Genomic DNA, 16,811 nt, shown 5'->3' with positions numbered 1-16,811 from the left:
TTTTCACGAGTGTTTTTGATCCACTGTAACCTTCAACCATATCAGAAAGATAGATATGTAATGGATAGATACATTGATCAGAACATGTAAAAAGAAGTAAACAGACAGAAAATAAACGTCTGAGAAAGCGAGCCCTACTCTCCATTGAAGTTCTACGGTAAAAAACAAAATAATGCTTATCCCACTCAAAGTTGTTGCAATGAAGATGGTTGCGTTCAGTGTGAAGTAAACAACAATGTTCCAAAGAATTGGATCAATTTCGAATACTACTTTTTCAATTGCATTTTATATAATTTGAAAAATCAAGCGCTTGTTTATAAAATGTACTATTCAATTTCTCGGCAACCAAATCTAACATTTTGTAGAAGTCTACATCAACTTTACTCAATCCCCGAACTTTCGCTTCAAGTTTTTCTATTTGGCTCTGGAGAGATAAAACATTTTTATTATTTTCCCAGAGTGCATTGTGTAATGCAATAGTTGGATCACTGCCAGTCCGGTATAGAAGGGTAGATAATTTTTTGTTAATGCTTGATTTCAAGGAAACGTGTGAAGGAAAGTAAATGCAGCTTATTTCTCGAAGCAGCCAGCTGTTAGTTCTGCTATAAGATTCTAAAGGCTCTATTTCACTGTTACTGTAGAATACTTTATTTTCGCTTGGAATTTATTTTCGCTGAAGGGATGATTTCGTGAAAATAAAATCCAGCGAATATACTTTTTTTCCTATATTTCACATTAAACTCATCACAAATCAGTGAAAATAAATTCCATACAAAATGCCCAAAAAGCCTTTTCAGCGAAAATTAATTCCAGTGAAAATAAAGTATTCCACAGTATTTAATTTGCACATTTCATAATTATTTTCTAATGTGATGATGAAAAAATGTTTAACATCCAGCAGCAATATTGCATGTTTATTGAGTAAAACATCACCAACAAATGAAATAGTTTCATTCAATGCTAATGACAGCAAGTCACCACGACTACAATAATTTGAAACCATGATATTGTGCTGGTCAATAATTTCCCTTAGGATAATATCACTTGAAATGCACAACCCAGACTGCACATCTAATTTGATTTTGCTGGCTATTTCAGAAAATGATTTGTAACATTTAATACACACCATACTGCAGTTACTAAGTTGAAAGTCAGTTCCAGTAGATTGGTGAAAGTGAGATACAATTTCATAGTTGGGAATACTAGAGAGTTGTTAGACCTGCATGAACATGCAGCACACACTGTTTGAACTCTTCTCATTGTTTGCATATAATGAGTTTGGCAAAGAGGAAAATATGAAATGTTATGAAATATAGAGAAATCAATATCTAATTTGGTACAAAGAGAATGGAATGTAATTTTTGTTTCTTTCTTGGCATCATGAACACTTCGACGGCCACACATATCTACACTCTCCAGAATACATGAATACATTTTTCTATGTTTGGAGTTGAGTTGATAATGCGGGTTACTGAATCGTCTTTTGAGAAACCTTACACAAGCATTACAGATACAATCAGTTTCCGAGATATTGAATTCTTTCAGGAATATTTGCAAATCAACCTTCCAACTAATAGAATGATTGTACCTAGCTTCTCCTAGTTTCCCACAATTTTTACATTTCAGACAATTAGTACCTGGATGACATTTTTCACTGTCGCCTTTCCTTGCACCCCGACAAGCCAAAAAATTCAGGGACATTTCTGTACAAGGAATAATTAATAATAATTTGAATTTATCTTTAATGTCTACACTAGTTAATGGGTATGTGAATGAGAGTGACTTTTTTTCACCAACCCTTTTTTTATAAATAAATGGATTATTTATGAATACAAACAAGGAGGCTATCGCAAGAACAATCGCACATGACACAATTTTTAGTTGTAGAGCATCTTGCACACAGTTATGCAATACTTCTTCAGAAGTAGTCAACACAACAGTGTTTGGTGATATGGGTTTATTCTTCTGAGGAAGTTGCTTTATAGATGGATTGGTCATGTATGGAAAAATAAAGTACATACAAGCAGATACAGCTAGCAGAAAAGCAAGAATGTCATCAACTGAATGATCATGAAATTGAACTAGAGTTGTCTCAGTTGAAACTGTTTCTGAAAACTGGCAATTTCCATAATATTGCTTTAACATGGTATTGCTCCACGAAAGATAATCAAGAAACTGAGATGTCAAGCAATCGCCATGACAACACCACTTTACCTTCAGCATAAGTTTTATTAAACTTCTTAAGTCACATAAATTCTCATTCAACTTGTAAGATGTACCACCATTATCAAGCCTCTTTTGAATTCTGTTAACTTTTCTGTGCATCATTTTAATAGTTGCCAGGCCCCGATGAAATGACATCCTGCCCCTTTTTGATCCAAAACAAAATTTGGAGTGGAAGTTAGGCTCAGCAGACGGAATGTCCAAAGGAAGAAAGATACGAGTTAATATTTTCCCAAATAAGGCATATTTTTTGGATGCAAGGAACAAAGCAAAGTTGGTGAAGGAGAGAAAAGATCACAACAATACCTTCCAAGATCCAGCTATGAACAGAAAACAGACAGTCCTCTTGCAAGAAAGCAAGGCCAAGTAATATGATGAAAGCGAACATACCCTTTATATCAAAATAAACCAAATCATCACACAAATCAGACTTGTTGCGTTTGTTTCTGTATTTTAGTATGGTGTTATTTCATCTTGATAGATGTTTGGATATGTGATAAACTGTGATGGAAAGAAATGTTTATATACTAAAGAAATTATATATTCAAGACATTTGAGTACCATAAAAATAGAAATGCAACAATAGTAAACAAAGAGGGGCATTAGAAAAGGAAGAAAAATGAGAAATGTAAGAAGGCATATCTCACCACAGACTGAATTTACTATTGTTGCATGGTGTGATACAGAATTGTGAACGTGTCACTTTTCTGCTTATGTTCAACTCAAATGTACTGTTAGTGTTAGAGGTCCAAGTAAAACTGTCACAAATATGCAACAATGTCAAAAAGGATAGAGAAAATAAAATAAAAATTAAAAATATTTATTGTGTTTTCATTGGTGGTTTATTTTACCACAAAACTATACATATAAACATAAATTATTTTGGCAGAGTGACTGCAAACAGCTCTTCCAAGTAACAATTTAGCAAGTAGCACAGTAGTCTGAAAGGGAAAAGAAAAAAATACAAACAATTACTATATTATTTATAAAACGAAGAATATAGAATAACCAGTAACAAAAACAAAAACGCACAGTGCTGCAAAACGAATTTATATAGTCACGTAGGTTTCAACATAGAGCCAAGAATATTCTCAGTTCCATGGTTTCAACAAAATACTGCTTGTTCCTTTTTTCTTCAAAGCCCTCAAAAATAAATAAATAAATAGTCAATAAAAACTAAACAAATAAATACTATAATTTCGCCTTTTACGTTTGTCAGTGAAACTGAAGTCAATTTCAGATAATATTGTCATGTAGGTCAGCTGTTATTTTGGCGCCCTTTTTGTGGCGGGAAAATTGACATTGGCACGAAAAGATTCCAAATGTTAGAGAGACGCTGGAAACTTACAGAATTTCTCACACACGATCACACTTGTGTATATTTTCAGTAAATTTTTGTTTCATTTCACAACAATGTTGTGTAACAGTCCGCCGAAGAATTTGCAAGAGACACGTAAACGAACACTGATTTGCGGGTTAAAAAATCAATGCAAAATTAAAATTAAATTAACCCAAATAAGTTCATAAAAAGTCACCTGCACACACCTATTGATACATACCTTTCACCGATCACAGTAATTTTGGTTTCCGTACTTCACACAATATGTAATTTTCAATCAAGTGTAGCAGCCAAAATAGCCCTGTTTCTCAGTTCGAAACAATGGCGACACTAACGGGTCAAAGTTCAAATTACCACGGCTCATTTAAATATGTTAATGAGGGTTCGGCGACCGCACTGTGTAACCTTGACATCTATCGAGGATTGGCGCTGATGGCACCATTATTAAATCGATACCGTCGATGTTCGATTATCAACTCATCATATATCGCGAAAAGGACTGACATAACTATATATTTTTTTAGCGGGGGGGGGCAGATCAAATGCTGGACAGATAACGACAATTTCGACCCAAAATGTGTTACTTCGCCACCTTTCAGTGATTTGTTGTTAATCACAACTCTAATTTCTGTCTACTTGGTCACATTACGTAACGCTTAGTGACACTTTTTGTGAGCTTCACTCTTAACATTACATAACTACTCGCCTCGTTTACAGTCGTTACCATAACGAGCTCCTTCTAAGTATGTTTTACAAAACATGGCCGATATTGTCAATGAGGGCGCATTTTGACCACGTGATTACAATTACGACAATGCGTCTAGATGGTTTACATGAAAACCACAGTTTCCACGTAGTTGTTTATGCGCACCGGCACCTTTTTCTGTGTCGATGTCAACGCAACTAAAATTGCAGCCTTTGAAAAAGTTAAGCTTGACTTTGCCGCAAAGTTTGCCGCATCGGCATTCACACCATCTTCCAAAAAATCGTCAATTAAAAGAGCTCACCAACGGAACGGCCATTTTCGCGAACGTTTGTAGTTAACGGACAGTACGTCTCACCGAAAAGCGCCACCGTTCAAACCGTTCGCGAACGCTTTTGTTTACTGAACGCGCCCCTGTTGACTGGTTGACGTCCGCTACACACAGTTTTTGTAGAAGCCCGGTGTGTTGCTGCGTGTGCCTGAAAGCGATGGCGAATGATGAAGAAAAACCTCACGGTTGTTTGAAGTCGTGCAGTAATGCACTGGTAACGGCTTTGGAAAGGCTGTTTTACAGGTAATAATTCACCTTTGCCAAATTACGATGTTCGATCATGGTTTGTTCATGAACAAATGTCTAATAACCATAATAATAATAATATCGTGAAAAACACGAATGTAGACTTGTATGTCTCTTGTTCATGTTTTTTTGTACCCTATATAAAATATGTTTTTGAGATACAGTCCCTCGGTCCTTTGGCCGAAGTGATTCACTTCTCAAAATGTGTTTCCCGGGTGTCTCTGATAAATAACCTACTAATATCGCTGGACTGAATTAAATGATATTTTCAAAAAATCATGGACGATTGGGCGAAAATATGTCGTGTTTATCCTTGACTTTTTTCGCTCGTAAACGGAAGGTCGATGACCCGATTTTCAAGGTTGTTCAAGGTTGATCGAATGGTTTCATTTGTTTCGACACAGTCCCTCTAATAAACTATTTCCCATAGAGGAGGGACTGTGGTTTCGATTTCGTTATGTGTCTAGAAACATAACAACGTTGTTTTTTGGTATTAGAAGATTTTGATATCTAATTAAAATTTTTAAACAATTTCTTATTGGAACGTCTCGCGTACAATCAGTCCTCTAGCTCTACTCTCCAAAATCACGCCACTGTACGCATGGTAAGACCATGGAGGTATTACCTTCATGGTAAGACCATGGAACTATAGTTCCATGGTAAGACGCACACCCAGGAACTCAACATTCCTTTTCAGGATAGCTGTATTTAGTGTTCATTTTGATGTAATTTGTCTACGTTTGTGGTTCTCAATTTCTGCATGTGAAATCGTATTGTATTGTATTGTATTGTATTGTATTGTATTGTATTGTATTGTATATTTTATTTCACCATAAAGTAAATACAATAGGGTACTTGCTAAATACATAATGCTTTGTCATTATGATGTGGAACATGATAAATAGCTCAAAAAGAGCTAGTAAAATATCATGTCCCTACCCTAATTATAAACTAGTCAAATTATCAGAAATATTCTTACAAATATTCAAATAAAATAATATTCTATTTTTACGGATATGACTTGCCAGTCAGTTAGTAAGTAAGCGGGCCGGGACATGGTCAACATGAGACTCGAGGGTACAATTGTACCGGATAGGACTTACGGCAAAGTGGAAATAACATAACTATTTATGAGTCCAAATGGTAAATTTAAAGATGCCATGAAAAACCTAAAAAGAAAAGGAATAAAAGCCTTATTCTCATTAAAGACCAAAATTGGATCTGGTAATCTGGACATGTCCATACTACTGTCACTATTTGATAAACTTATCAGACCAGTTATTGTGTATGGAAGTGACATTTGGGGTGAAGAAAGTTCTACAAAATCAATTGTAGAGGATGTCCAGCTTACTTACTATCGGTACATTCTTGGTATCTCAAAAAATACACCAATCATGGCAATATATAGTGAATTGGGAAAATTACCTCTTGATTCTTTTATTTAAGAAACAAATGATAAATATGCCAATCGTGTTGCAAATTCTACAAATACTCTACTTCGAGAAGTATACTATGTCAATAAAATTATTAAAAGTAAATGGTTTAAAAATCTTGATTTGATACTAAAAAATATAAACCATTCTTATCTTTTAAATGAAACAAATATTATCTCATTATCAAAATTCAAAACAATTGATAAGAATTTAACAGAAGAGTTTACAACTGAGTGGAAAAATGAATTAAATAATGACAATAGGAAAAAATCAAATTCTAAAAATAAACTAAGAACCTACAAACTTTTTAAAACCAAAATAGAACAAGAAAACTACTTACCCGTTACCAATTATAAAAAACAGTGAACTTCGCAAATCCTTAACAAAATTTAGACTTGGCAACCACTGTCTGAAAATTGAAACAGGCCGGCATACAGGATTGGATTTTAAAGACAGAGTCTGCAATATGTGCGACAATGACCATGTTGAAGATGAACAACATTTTGTCATAAATTGTCCTCATTACAATGAAATAAGATTAAAACTTTACATTGTACCTAATAAATGTATACTAAATTTTGACAAATTTAGTAATGAAAATCATATCATTACTAAGTGATGAGAAAATGTCAATACTAAATCTGATTTGTAACCCTTTTCATCCCCTCCGGGGGATGTTGTGAGTAAATAAATAAATAAATAAATAAATAAATAAATAAAAAAATAAAAAAATAAATAAATAAATAAATAAATAAATAAATAAATAAATAAATTAATAAGTAAATTAATAAGTAAATAAATTAATAAATTAATAAATAAATTAATAAATAAATAAATTAATAAATTAATAAATAAATTAATAAATTAATAAATAAAATAATAAATAAATTAATTAATTAATTAATTAATTTTCTGTAGGAAAATACAATTCCAAGAACACAAAACAAACGACTGTCAAAAATCCACAAGAACTAAAAAAAAATCATCAAAACTTTAAATTCAAACATAGTACACATTCAATGTAAGGATATGCAGAGTGCTTTGGATTTGTTAAAAATGAGCCAAAATGCGGTGACACTATCTAATCGGTGGTGGGAATTAATTGCTAAGCCAGTTACCAGTATAAAGATTCTATAGAGGTGTTAACCTCTTATTAACCAAAACAACTGTTTCAATCGTTTTGAATATGGAGATGTACTCAGTGTGGAAAACTATCATAATGCCATCAATTAACTATGGAAGCAGTGTTGATTTGTACAAAGCAAGGCAGGCAACAACAAATTAAAAAGCATACAATACAAATATGTCGTTCCACGCAGTTATGGATGATTTAGGCTGGTCTGATATAAATGTTGTACTTGTTAAAACTCATGTAAAATTCCTCTTGTGAAATCCCCAATATGAATTTCAATGTTATTAAGCATTTCAAAGAATTGAGATTTTATTTAGTACGTTTCCAGTGTAATACGTTTTTCATTACATAGAATTGGACGTTCTCTCCCATTTTATGCACAATATCCGGTAGTGTGCTGAGTATTACAGAATTGACATGGACTGCATTAAGAGAAAACATACAACCGCTCCAATCATACGCAGTACAGGAATCGCACATAAAAAAAAAAAAATTGCATAACCAATGAAAATCATTGAGGTGTATTAAATCAAGATAAAAGTGAAAACACGATAAATGGGAAAAATTGGGTGTGTAGCCTTATTAGTATACAAGAAGAGTAGTGTGTGTGCTTGAAATTAGCTACCACTTTTAATAACTGATAGTCCCACATAGTAATATTCATCAGGTTTAGTAGGTACTTATAGCCCTTAAGAAAAGTGTTGATATAAATGCCATTTTGCTCAATTTGTGTTGGAAACCCATAATTTTGAAACAATTTATTTATTTATAACCAAAGTACCTATATTTTGGTATATTTTGGACAAGATTTAGAGCCTTAGAGTTTAGAAAGTAAAAGGGGTGCAAATCATCATTAGAGGCAAACCAGGGCTTTGAAAAATGAAAATTGACAGTGAACATTTCATAGGCCCTTTATAAGAAATTTAAAAAAAGAAATTACTTTTATTAATTCTCATAACAAAGTTAAAGAATACTATAAAATGTATTTTACATTCCTTGTTCTTAAAAATGTTTATTTTTTTTTAGAACTTAAAAACGGGTACTTATGATTTGGGTTCTGTTCAGTTGTTCATTCGTGGGTGCGTCCGTCCCCACGTCTGTCGTTATTTCTCATAGACGCTTGGACAGATTTTCTTCAAATCTGTTACAAAGACAAGTCATAATGCTAGACATCGATTTATTTTTGATTTGGTTGACTTTTGACCAACTGGCGGCCATTTTTTGTTCCCCAAAACACCAAAAATCATCATTTGGACATGTCATCAACCGTTTCTCGGACTTGCCTTGGCTGATTTAATTCAAACTTGACATTAACATCAGTCATGGATGGTTACTGATACACGTCATTTTTTTTCGTGATTTGATACATATTTGGGTTAAATTTTGCACAAAGACAAGATATTAAATCGAATGGCGACCATTTTCGTTAAAAATGAATAAACTCACAAAATTCAAACATGTCAAATGTTTTTTAGCATGCTTTGACCGATTCATTCACATTCCTGGCATTGACATCAGTCATGGTGGATTACTGATGCACTTCATTTTTTTTCTTGATTCAATTCAAAATAGCGGACTGGTGGTCATTTTGTTTTTTTATATGTGTTCTGTTCATTTTACAGAGATGATTTCACAAATTGGGTTTAAATTTGGTACAAAAGCAAGATATAATGGGTTAAATTACTTTTGAATTTCAATGAAATTGTGCATATTCACATCCGTTTGTTTTCAACGGCCTTTGGTCAAGTTTGAATCAATTTTGTCTTCTAAATAGTTGCTGTTTGTCTGTATCATTTCTCGAGTACGTCTACTGAGCATCTGATGTGACTGCTGCAAATCCATTGATTTGATTAGTTGATAAAAAATTGCTGACTTTTGACTGTCACGTGCATTCTTCTGATTGTCATTTCTTGTGCATGCCTGGACTGATTTCATGATACATGTGAATATTGCTTTGTTTTATTTTGTTGACCTTTAACTGACAGCCATTAATTGTCCCAAAATCAACATTTGGAAATGTCATTAACAGTTCCTTGGGCATGCCTGACCAATTTCATTCAAACTTAGTCTTTATACCTGTTTCATGCACATTTGTAGTTATGCTAAATACTATCCCAATATTCGAACATAATCTGATTATGCATGCTTTTCATTGTTTGACAAAGTCACTAAAAACATGACGGGGTCATTGACAATGACTTTTTTTTGTCTAAGACACTTTTGGGAAGTCTTTACATGTATTGTGTATCAAGTGCAATATTTTATTAAAAGTTTGGTTGTTTTATTAGACTGCAGCTATTGGTAATCAGTTGTAATATTTATTGTGAGAATTGTGTTTTAAATTAATAATTTATATACATTTATGTGATTATTTACATAATTTTTTTTTTTTTTTTTAATTTTCTTTTTTTTAGACATGGTAAATTTGTTGGGAAGCACCCGTGGTTGACTATTCTGTGTGGCATGATTATCGGTGGTTTATGTGGAGTTGGTATGCTTGGATTTACAGAAGAGAACAGACAGGAAAAACTTTGGGTTCCAATCGGTTCAGTGTCTATTAATCACCAGGCATGGGTGAAAGAATTTTTCTCCAATGGTATCAGAGTTTCACAGTTCATCATAGAGGCTGATAACGTGCTAACACCATCTGTATTACAATCTGTAAGTTTCCTGCTTGCAAAAGTTCATTTTTAATGATTTATTTCATGATAAAAATCATAGCGAAAAAATAAGATGTTTTTTGGGTCAACAATAAATAACTTCAACCCCCTAAGCAAACAAAAACAAAACAAAGTTTGCCAATGTATTAATTCATTTCTATGTGGAACAAATTCTTGCCAGTAATATATTAATAAAACTACTTCCTGCTAATCACACTGATAGTATATATTGGACAATAAATTTTAGAAAGCAACTTTAAAGTTGCTCTCTGAGATCATTCATAAAACTTTCTAGGGTCTTTGGAATATTACAAGGAAGTCTGAATATGTGTGAATTGTGGAAACATATACTGAACATTAGGTCTAGGCTAACAACATATCGCTAGCAGATGAAAGAGCTCCTCAAATGCAGGAAAATGCAATTTTCTCTAGATATTTATCTTTTTATCAGTATATATACAGTATAGTCCACTATCTTAATTATTCAGCAAAGGATTGTGGGTAGAGTATGACATAGACAACTTATACTAATTTATGTAATAAAAAATGATATATCTCATAGTAAACAGATGAATTTATTTATCTAAAAAAAAAATTGAAAACCATTTTGTAATAATGATGCAGATTTTTCTTTTAGGCATAAAAATAAAAACTGTGTTGTTTTAACGAAATTTCATCTAATTCGTTATTAAAGAGGTGTCTAATTATTAGGGTTCAAGTCCATTATTACATACATTAGATACACATTTTATATATAATTTAATAAATATCATTTCAATTTTTTTTCCATAGATGTTAACAATAGACCAGTCTGCTAGAACTGTGAATGCATCGGGACAAGACTGGGAAAGTGTGTGCTACAGGTAAGTCGAGGCATACAAAATTCATCAACTGCTCGCACCATTTTGTTTCCATTCAGAAATTCCTCTCTCCATGAACCCATGCTGTAGCTCTGTTTATGAGCATATGTATGTTAGAGGTTGTATCTGATTGGCTGTGATAGCAAGGTTATCAACCAGTCAAATTTATTGTTACAAATATTAACATTTCAAAATTGGTGAGTTTGTGTACAGCTTCATTTCTGACAATTACAAAAACATCAGTCTATTAAAAATATCAGCTTCACACCAGTCTTTATTTAGCTTTATTCAACTCAGTAGTTCATAATAAGCAACGTGCAATATTTTATTTTGTTTGTTGGTTTACTAAAACAATAATTTGCAGGTACAGTCAGTATAGTTGAATCAATCTCAAGATCTGTCATCAAAATGGGGATAGCATGTTTTTTCAACACCCAGTGACCATTAGTGTGACGTCATGCATTCAGAGTAACCAGCGACAAGCATATATAATCGGTACATGTACACAATACGATCATCCGATACATTACCGGTAGCTGTGTTTGTTACTAGATCTCGGCACATGTTGAGTATTTCCAATGATTCATGTTTGCAAAGGGATTACAGCTAATTGCATTCATTTTGATCAAGATTCTCTGGGATCCATGCAATTGCCTTGTGTCAAATCTTGTCTTTATTAGTCAATCTGTTGACCCAAACATGGCAGACGATACACATGTTCTGCACATCTATAATCTGATGCTATTTGCTGTTATGATATTTATCATCATACAAAGAAATGGCAAAGAATTGAAGAAGAGCTATTTTTTTTTGTGATGTTAGCATTGTAAGAAAAAAATTACATTATTCTCTGATTCGTACAGTGCGGAAATGTATTGGTTGTTACTGTACATTTTGCAACATGCTGCGTTTCCACTCAACTCTATTGACAACAAGAACTGATTCCTAACTATTCACACAATATGGCTTGTGCCTCCCTACTTTCAATGCTCTGCATGTACTGAGATTTCAAAAGTGAGAGCCATGATTGTCTCTGACTTATTTGAGTCAGTGTGTGTTAATTAAGTCTAAACTTTATTTTATTCAAACATTTAAAATGCAAACTGTGTGACTGTCATTATTCAATTGTTGAACCACACTGATTTTCTCTGTATCAACCTAAAGTAATTTGTGAACATCTTCTGCTAATTTTATTAAACCAACACAAGATATAATGCAAGACCAAGACAATTTTGGATTTTGTTGTATTTTTTCTTAAATTTACTACCAGCTTACTACATCATAAGAATCTTGGTCTTGTTACAATTCCCAATTCCTGAATTGATAGCTTTTGCCCGATTATACTTTGCGCACCTCTCGCGTCCAACACCGCAACTTATTATTTGATGGCATGTTTTTTTTTTCACACAGAATTTCCGGGTCATGCTGGTCAAACAGTTTATTAGAACTATGGGCATTTAATGAGACTACTATATTAGGACTTACACAAGAAGACATCCTAGATAGGATTAATCAAGACAATATTTCTAGGTTTGTGCTCACCATATTTATTTGACTTATCTTCAAGCTAAGTTAAACTATGAGATCGCTCCTGGATTTTGTTTGAGATCTTGGAGCAATTATGTGTTATATTTAATAGTATGTAAGTATGTGTAAATACTTTGGGCTGCAGTAATTAAAACAGAATCAAATCTTAGTAAATCCACATATGTCCAAAAACTTCTATTCATAAGTTTTAGCAAATGCAGTTCAAACTCAAATCAAACAGGAAGCCACAATCACCAATGTTCAGGGCACTAAAATTCATATTTCTAACATTTAACAAAAATACAGAAAATTAAATAGTAAAAAAATAATCTCAAGCCCACAAGAAAACTTAATCTCTGAGTTCAAGTCTAAGTTAATAGCATGGATAAATACATCAGATATAAATTAGTTTGATAAATAAGTAAGAATTAGTAAGATAAGGTAATTACATACAGCAATGTGTATATTTCCAGGGAGCTGGCATGTAAATACAACTGTACACCGGTACATTTCATTTTGTTGTTTTATTTGCTCAAAACATTAAACATTCTCACCTTAAGGTAGATGCCTACTCATGATTTCAAAAACCCAGAATTTCTTAATTCTTAATATTGACCTTGAAAAAAATGGGGGTCACCAGGTTAATTTTTGAGAAAATCATGGTTGTATTTTAGTGGATAGCTGCCATTTTGGCAGTATTATAGTGCTTTTACCATAGGTTCCTATGGCAGAGATATTATGCCATATCTCAAACTGTAGGCTGGTGACATAGGCTGAAAAAATAATATATTGTTAGTGATGGCCTACTTTTTGTTTTCCTGAATTTTTTCAAAAATCTGGGTTTTAAAAAGTGTTGAAAAATGCAATTTTTGTTTAACATTGCGCTCTATGGAATTGTTCTAAAAATAGCTATTTTTGAAAAAAATTAGTACAAGTTTCTCAAAATACATCACTGTAACACACAATAGAATGCTATTTTATGGTGCCATGAGACAATAGCTTCATGATTTTACATAATAAACCAATGAACATTGTCATGCGATTTGTGACCAAATTTCTCAAACAATATGAGTAGGCTTCTACCTTAAGATGACTTTTGCTGTTATTACATTTACCACTATTTCCAATCAAGAAAATCAATCACAGTGACTTTTAGTTGAAAAACTTGTACAGCTTGTAATCAATTCATTAAACATTCATGCTTCTTTGTAAACAAAAGTTAATTGCAAGTATAAAATAAAACAAAGCCATTTTTGTCCACAGTAATAGTCCAGTTTTTGAACTTCAAATCCTCTTGTTATTTTTAAAATTAAATGTGAAAACATTACAAACAAAATGTTAAAACATCACACGGGATTCAACAAACACAAAAGTATTTACGCGTAATGTACTATACATATTTGATGTTGCTTTGATGTTTCTTTTAAAAGATAGGTGTTTCAACTAAAAAAAAAAAAATTCAAAATCAAAGTTCAAAATCATTTGATTTTATAACATCATTTATAACATCGTAAATTCAATCCATTAATTTGTTGATACTGTGCAGGTACAGCAATGAAGTAATACAATGTCCTTATATGGACAATTTTTATTATCAATTTTATAAAATTATAAATGAAAACTATCATTTTGGTGATAATGTGAATTTTAGTGCAACTGCAGAAAAAGTTCTAAAACATGTAATAAAAAAAAAGTTATTTTTAAATTCAATTGAAAATATAAAACATTTAAACTGCTTCTGTGTTTATTTTCCTTTTGCCACATGTATTTAGATTCAAATGGACAATATGTTACGATTTCATCAATTTTGTAAATCTATCAATTAGTCAATTTTGTTCAAATACAACTATCATAAAATTGAGCCATGAAAAAATCTGTATTACATCAGCTGTGCTAGTTTAGCTTGCACCTGAAATTTAAGTCATTATGGTAATTCTTAAATTTTTTTCCTTTGCCAGTCCAGTTACCTTTGCACCAATTGATGTTGAGAAATGGCTTGGTGACGTTACCGAAGATGATGGAAGAATTATTGCTGCTAAGGCAACAATTATGACGTATTTTTTGGAAGATAATAGAGAATACGATCCTGTATCTAAGAGAGAGGTAGATACATTTGTTACTAACAAAATAAAACTTCTTATTTTTGACCAAATATTCGTAGCCCACAAGTCTTGATAGCATCTTTGGAATAAATATGGAAACAAATTATTCATGTTTAAAATGAATTGTTTGCTTTTCAAACAAGCTTGAAACAAATGGAAAATCATGTGATTATCTGGAAGGGCGGTGGTCGTCGTGCAGTGCATGGTTAAATTTCATGTAAACAAACAATGTATTTTACATGCGTTGTGTTTGTCGTTTATGAGTCGCACGTTGAACTGGACGTGGCATGACGACCACCGCCTTTTAATTCAATAATTATTATAGTTGCTTGCCATATATATATCAGAAAATATGAGGAAAAAAATGGGTTATCATATAGACTATTTTTAGAATCTTAATTGTCTAATTTTTTTATTTTATCTTCATGTAATTTGCAATTACGTAACGTGAAAGCATTACTTCATGACTTCAAATTTGTTACCTAGGCTGAAAAATTCTTATATTATTATTGATATGAATACTTATAATTATATTCAATAAATTTAATTTAATAAGTTTTCAGTTTATAATATTTTTTTTAATAAATTCATTGTGACTTTCTCGTCCATATTGAATGTTACTGAAGGTTAGTAAAGCAAAATTTAAAATCAACTGATGGTTTAAAGTTGCTTTCTGATATCTTTACGGTAGCTTTATTGTTTTGATATTTTAGTAGATGGTATGTATGAAAATATGTTAATAACAGAAAATATTATATTGGATTTCTTGGTTGCATGTCTACAAATGCATGCAGTTTGATCAAACGAGTATCAAAGTAAACCTAATTCTATTGGCTACCCTGTACTTTTTTAAGTTTTTGTTTGCGAACAGTCAACTTGATGAATACGGTTGGAAACATTGTCACAGTTTTTTTTTTTTTCAAAGTGCATATTGATTTGAACACAGCAACTTGTTTTTTGCTCAATGCAAAATATTTGCTCGAAAAAAAATAAAACACCAGCACATTTACAAAAATTGCCATTTTTGGATGATCCATGTAAAAATAAATTGTAATTCTCAGATTATTTGTTAATAATTCGTGATATCCAGAAGTATCCATCCTGTAGGTTCAACCGAAAAATGCTGTAAAAATACTGTATTTATGGTGAGACCTTTTTACCATAGAATGAAACCAATGGTAAATGACACAAAAAAGGGTTCAGTTCATAGAGTGGCTTTTGAATCAAATATGTATCATATCATGTATGTTGCAGATTGATCTTGCTGCACAGGCCTGGGAATCTGAATTTATTTTATTAAGGCTAGAAAATTACCCTGATGTGGATAATGTGTATGGGTTCACTCAAACAAGGTACGTATTCTAGGTTATCACCAGTGATTAAGTTGTCAACCTTCACTGAAACCTTGTGGTGGATTGAATATTGTAAACTGACATAAATGTTCATGAAAACATTGTAAAAACATGATTTTAGAACTTCAAGAAAGAAATTAAATCTGGATACTCAATAACTTTGCAGCGATGTATAGCTTATAGCAAACATACTATACTATGACAAATTCAAATACGTAAGGGGAGAAGCTACTTACTGTAAAATATTGATTTAATTTATTTTCGGTGAAGGGATGATTCAGTGAAAAATTAAATCCAGCAAATATACCTTTTTTCTTATGTTTTACATTTAACTCATCAAAAATCAGTGAAATTAAACTTAATCATACAAATCACCCCAAAAGTCTTTTCAGTGAAAATTAATTCCAGCTAAAATAAAATACAAATGTATTTCACAGTATACCATTTTTTTGTATTCACTCATTGCTGAATTAGCAGATAACACATTCGTTTACAAGCATTTTCATGACCACACTTTTGAAGCAATACGCTGCATATTTTCATGTAATTTGTTAGTTTGTTTTTATTAATGTTAGAAATAATTTCCCTGTGGCTACAGATCTTGATAACATTTTTCGTAAACGTATATTGATATAATATTTTGTGAAAAGTGAGAATAGTTGACTATGATGCATAGTGGGTTATAATAACAATAATATGAATGTCAGATTACCAAATTATGCTTTAACTTCTGCAAATGATCCTACACAAAGTCAGGCATATATTTTTTTAATAATTCTAGTCCACATGTTGTAGAACAAATAGGGTTAAGATTTATCGTAAACTAATTTTTGCATTTAGGAAACACACAAGATTATTTGTATAAGAAATAATAATATGCATATGCAGTGATTTACACAACTG

The 16,811-nt window shown here is 32.0% G+C and overlaps 1 protein-coding gene and 1 long non-coding RNA gene across 4 annotated transcripts in view; one reads left to right on the top strand and one right to left on the bottom strand.

Annotated features, from left to right (window-relative positions):
• Positions 1-3,042: 3,042 nt before the first annotated feature.
• On the bottom strand, positions 3,043-3,910 carry LOC144360557 (uncharacterized). Its single transcript, XR_013422270.2, has 2 exons — positions 3,783-3,910; positions 3,043-3,164 (listed from the first exon to the last, which is right to left on the bottom strand). It is a non-coding gene; the product is annotated as an uncharacterized LOC144360557 (long non-coding RNA).
• A 447-nt stretch (positions 3,911-4,357) lies between these two features.
• Positions 4,358-16,811, top strand: part of LOC100376894 (patched domain-containing protein 3-like) — a 33,896-nt gene continuing 21,442 nt past the window's right edge. For all 3 annotated transcript variants that reach the window (XR_014930342.1, XM_085503154.1, XM_002739420.4), the window contains exons 1-6: positions 4,358-4,839; positions 9,822-10,068; positions 10,860-10,930; positions 12,338-12,457; positions 14,413-14,557; positions 15,811-15,908. Coding sequence is in view for 2 of the 3 variants with exons in the window: in XM_085503154.1 (XP_085359280.1) it covers positions 4,754-4,839; positions 9,822-10,068; positions 10,860-10,930; positions 12,338-12,457; positions 14,413-14,557; positions 15,811-15,908 (767 nt within the window). In the remaining variant the exon portion in view is untranslated. The remainder of the gene's footprint in view (positions 4,840-9,821; positions 10,069-10,859; positions 10,931-12,337; positions 12,458-14,412; positions 14,558-15,810; positions 15,909-16,811) is intronic.

The sequence above is a fragment of the Saccoglossus kowalevskii genome, chromosome 9 (assembly GCF_978046115.1).
Source record: "Saccoglossus kowalevskii chromosome 9, keSacKowa6.1, whole genome shotgun sequence".
In the NCBI taxonomy this organism is placed as follows: Eukaryota; Metazoa; Hemichordata; class Enteropneusta; family Harrimaniidae; genus Saccoglossus; species Saccoglossus kowalevskii.
The sequence above is the reverse complement of the archived record's forward strand: the minus strand, read 5'-3'. Positions and strand labels throughout refer to the sequence as shown.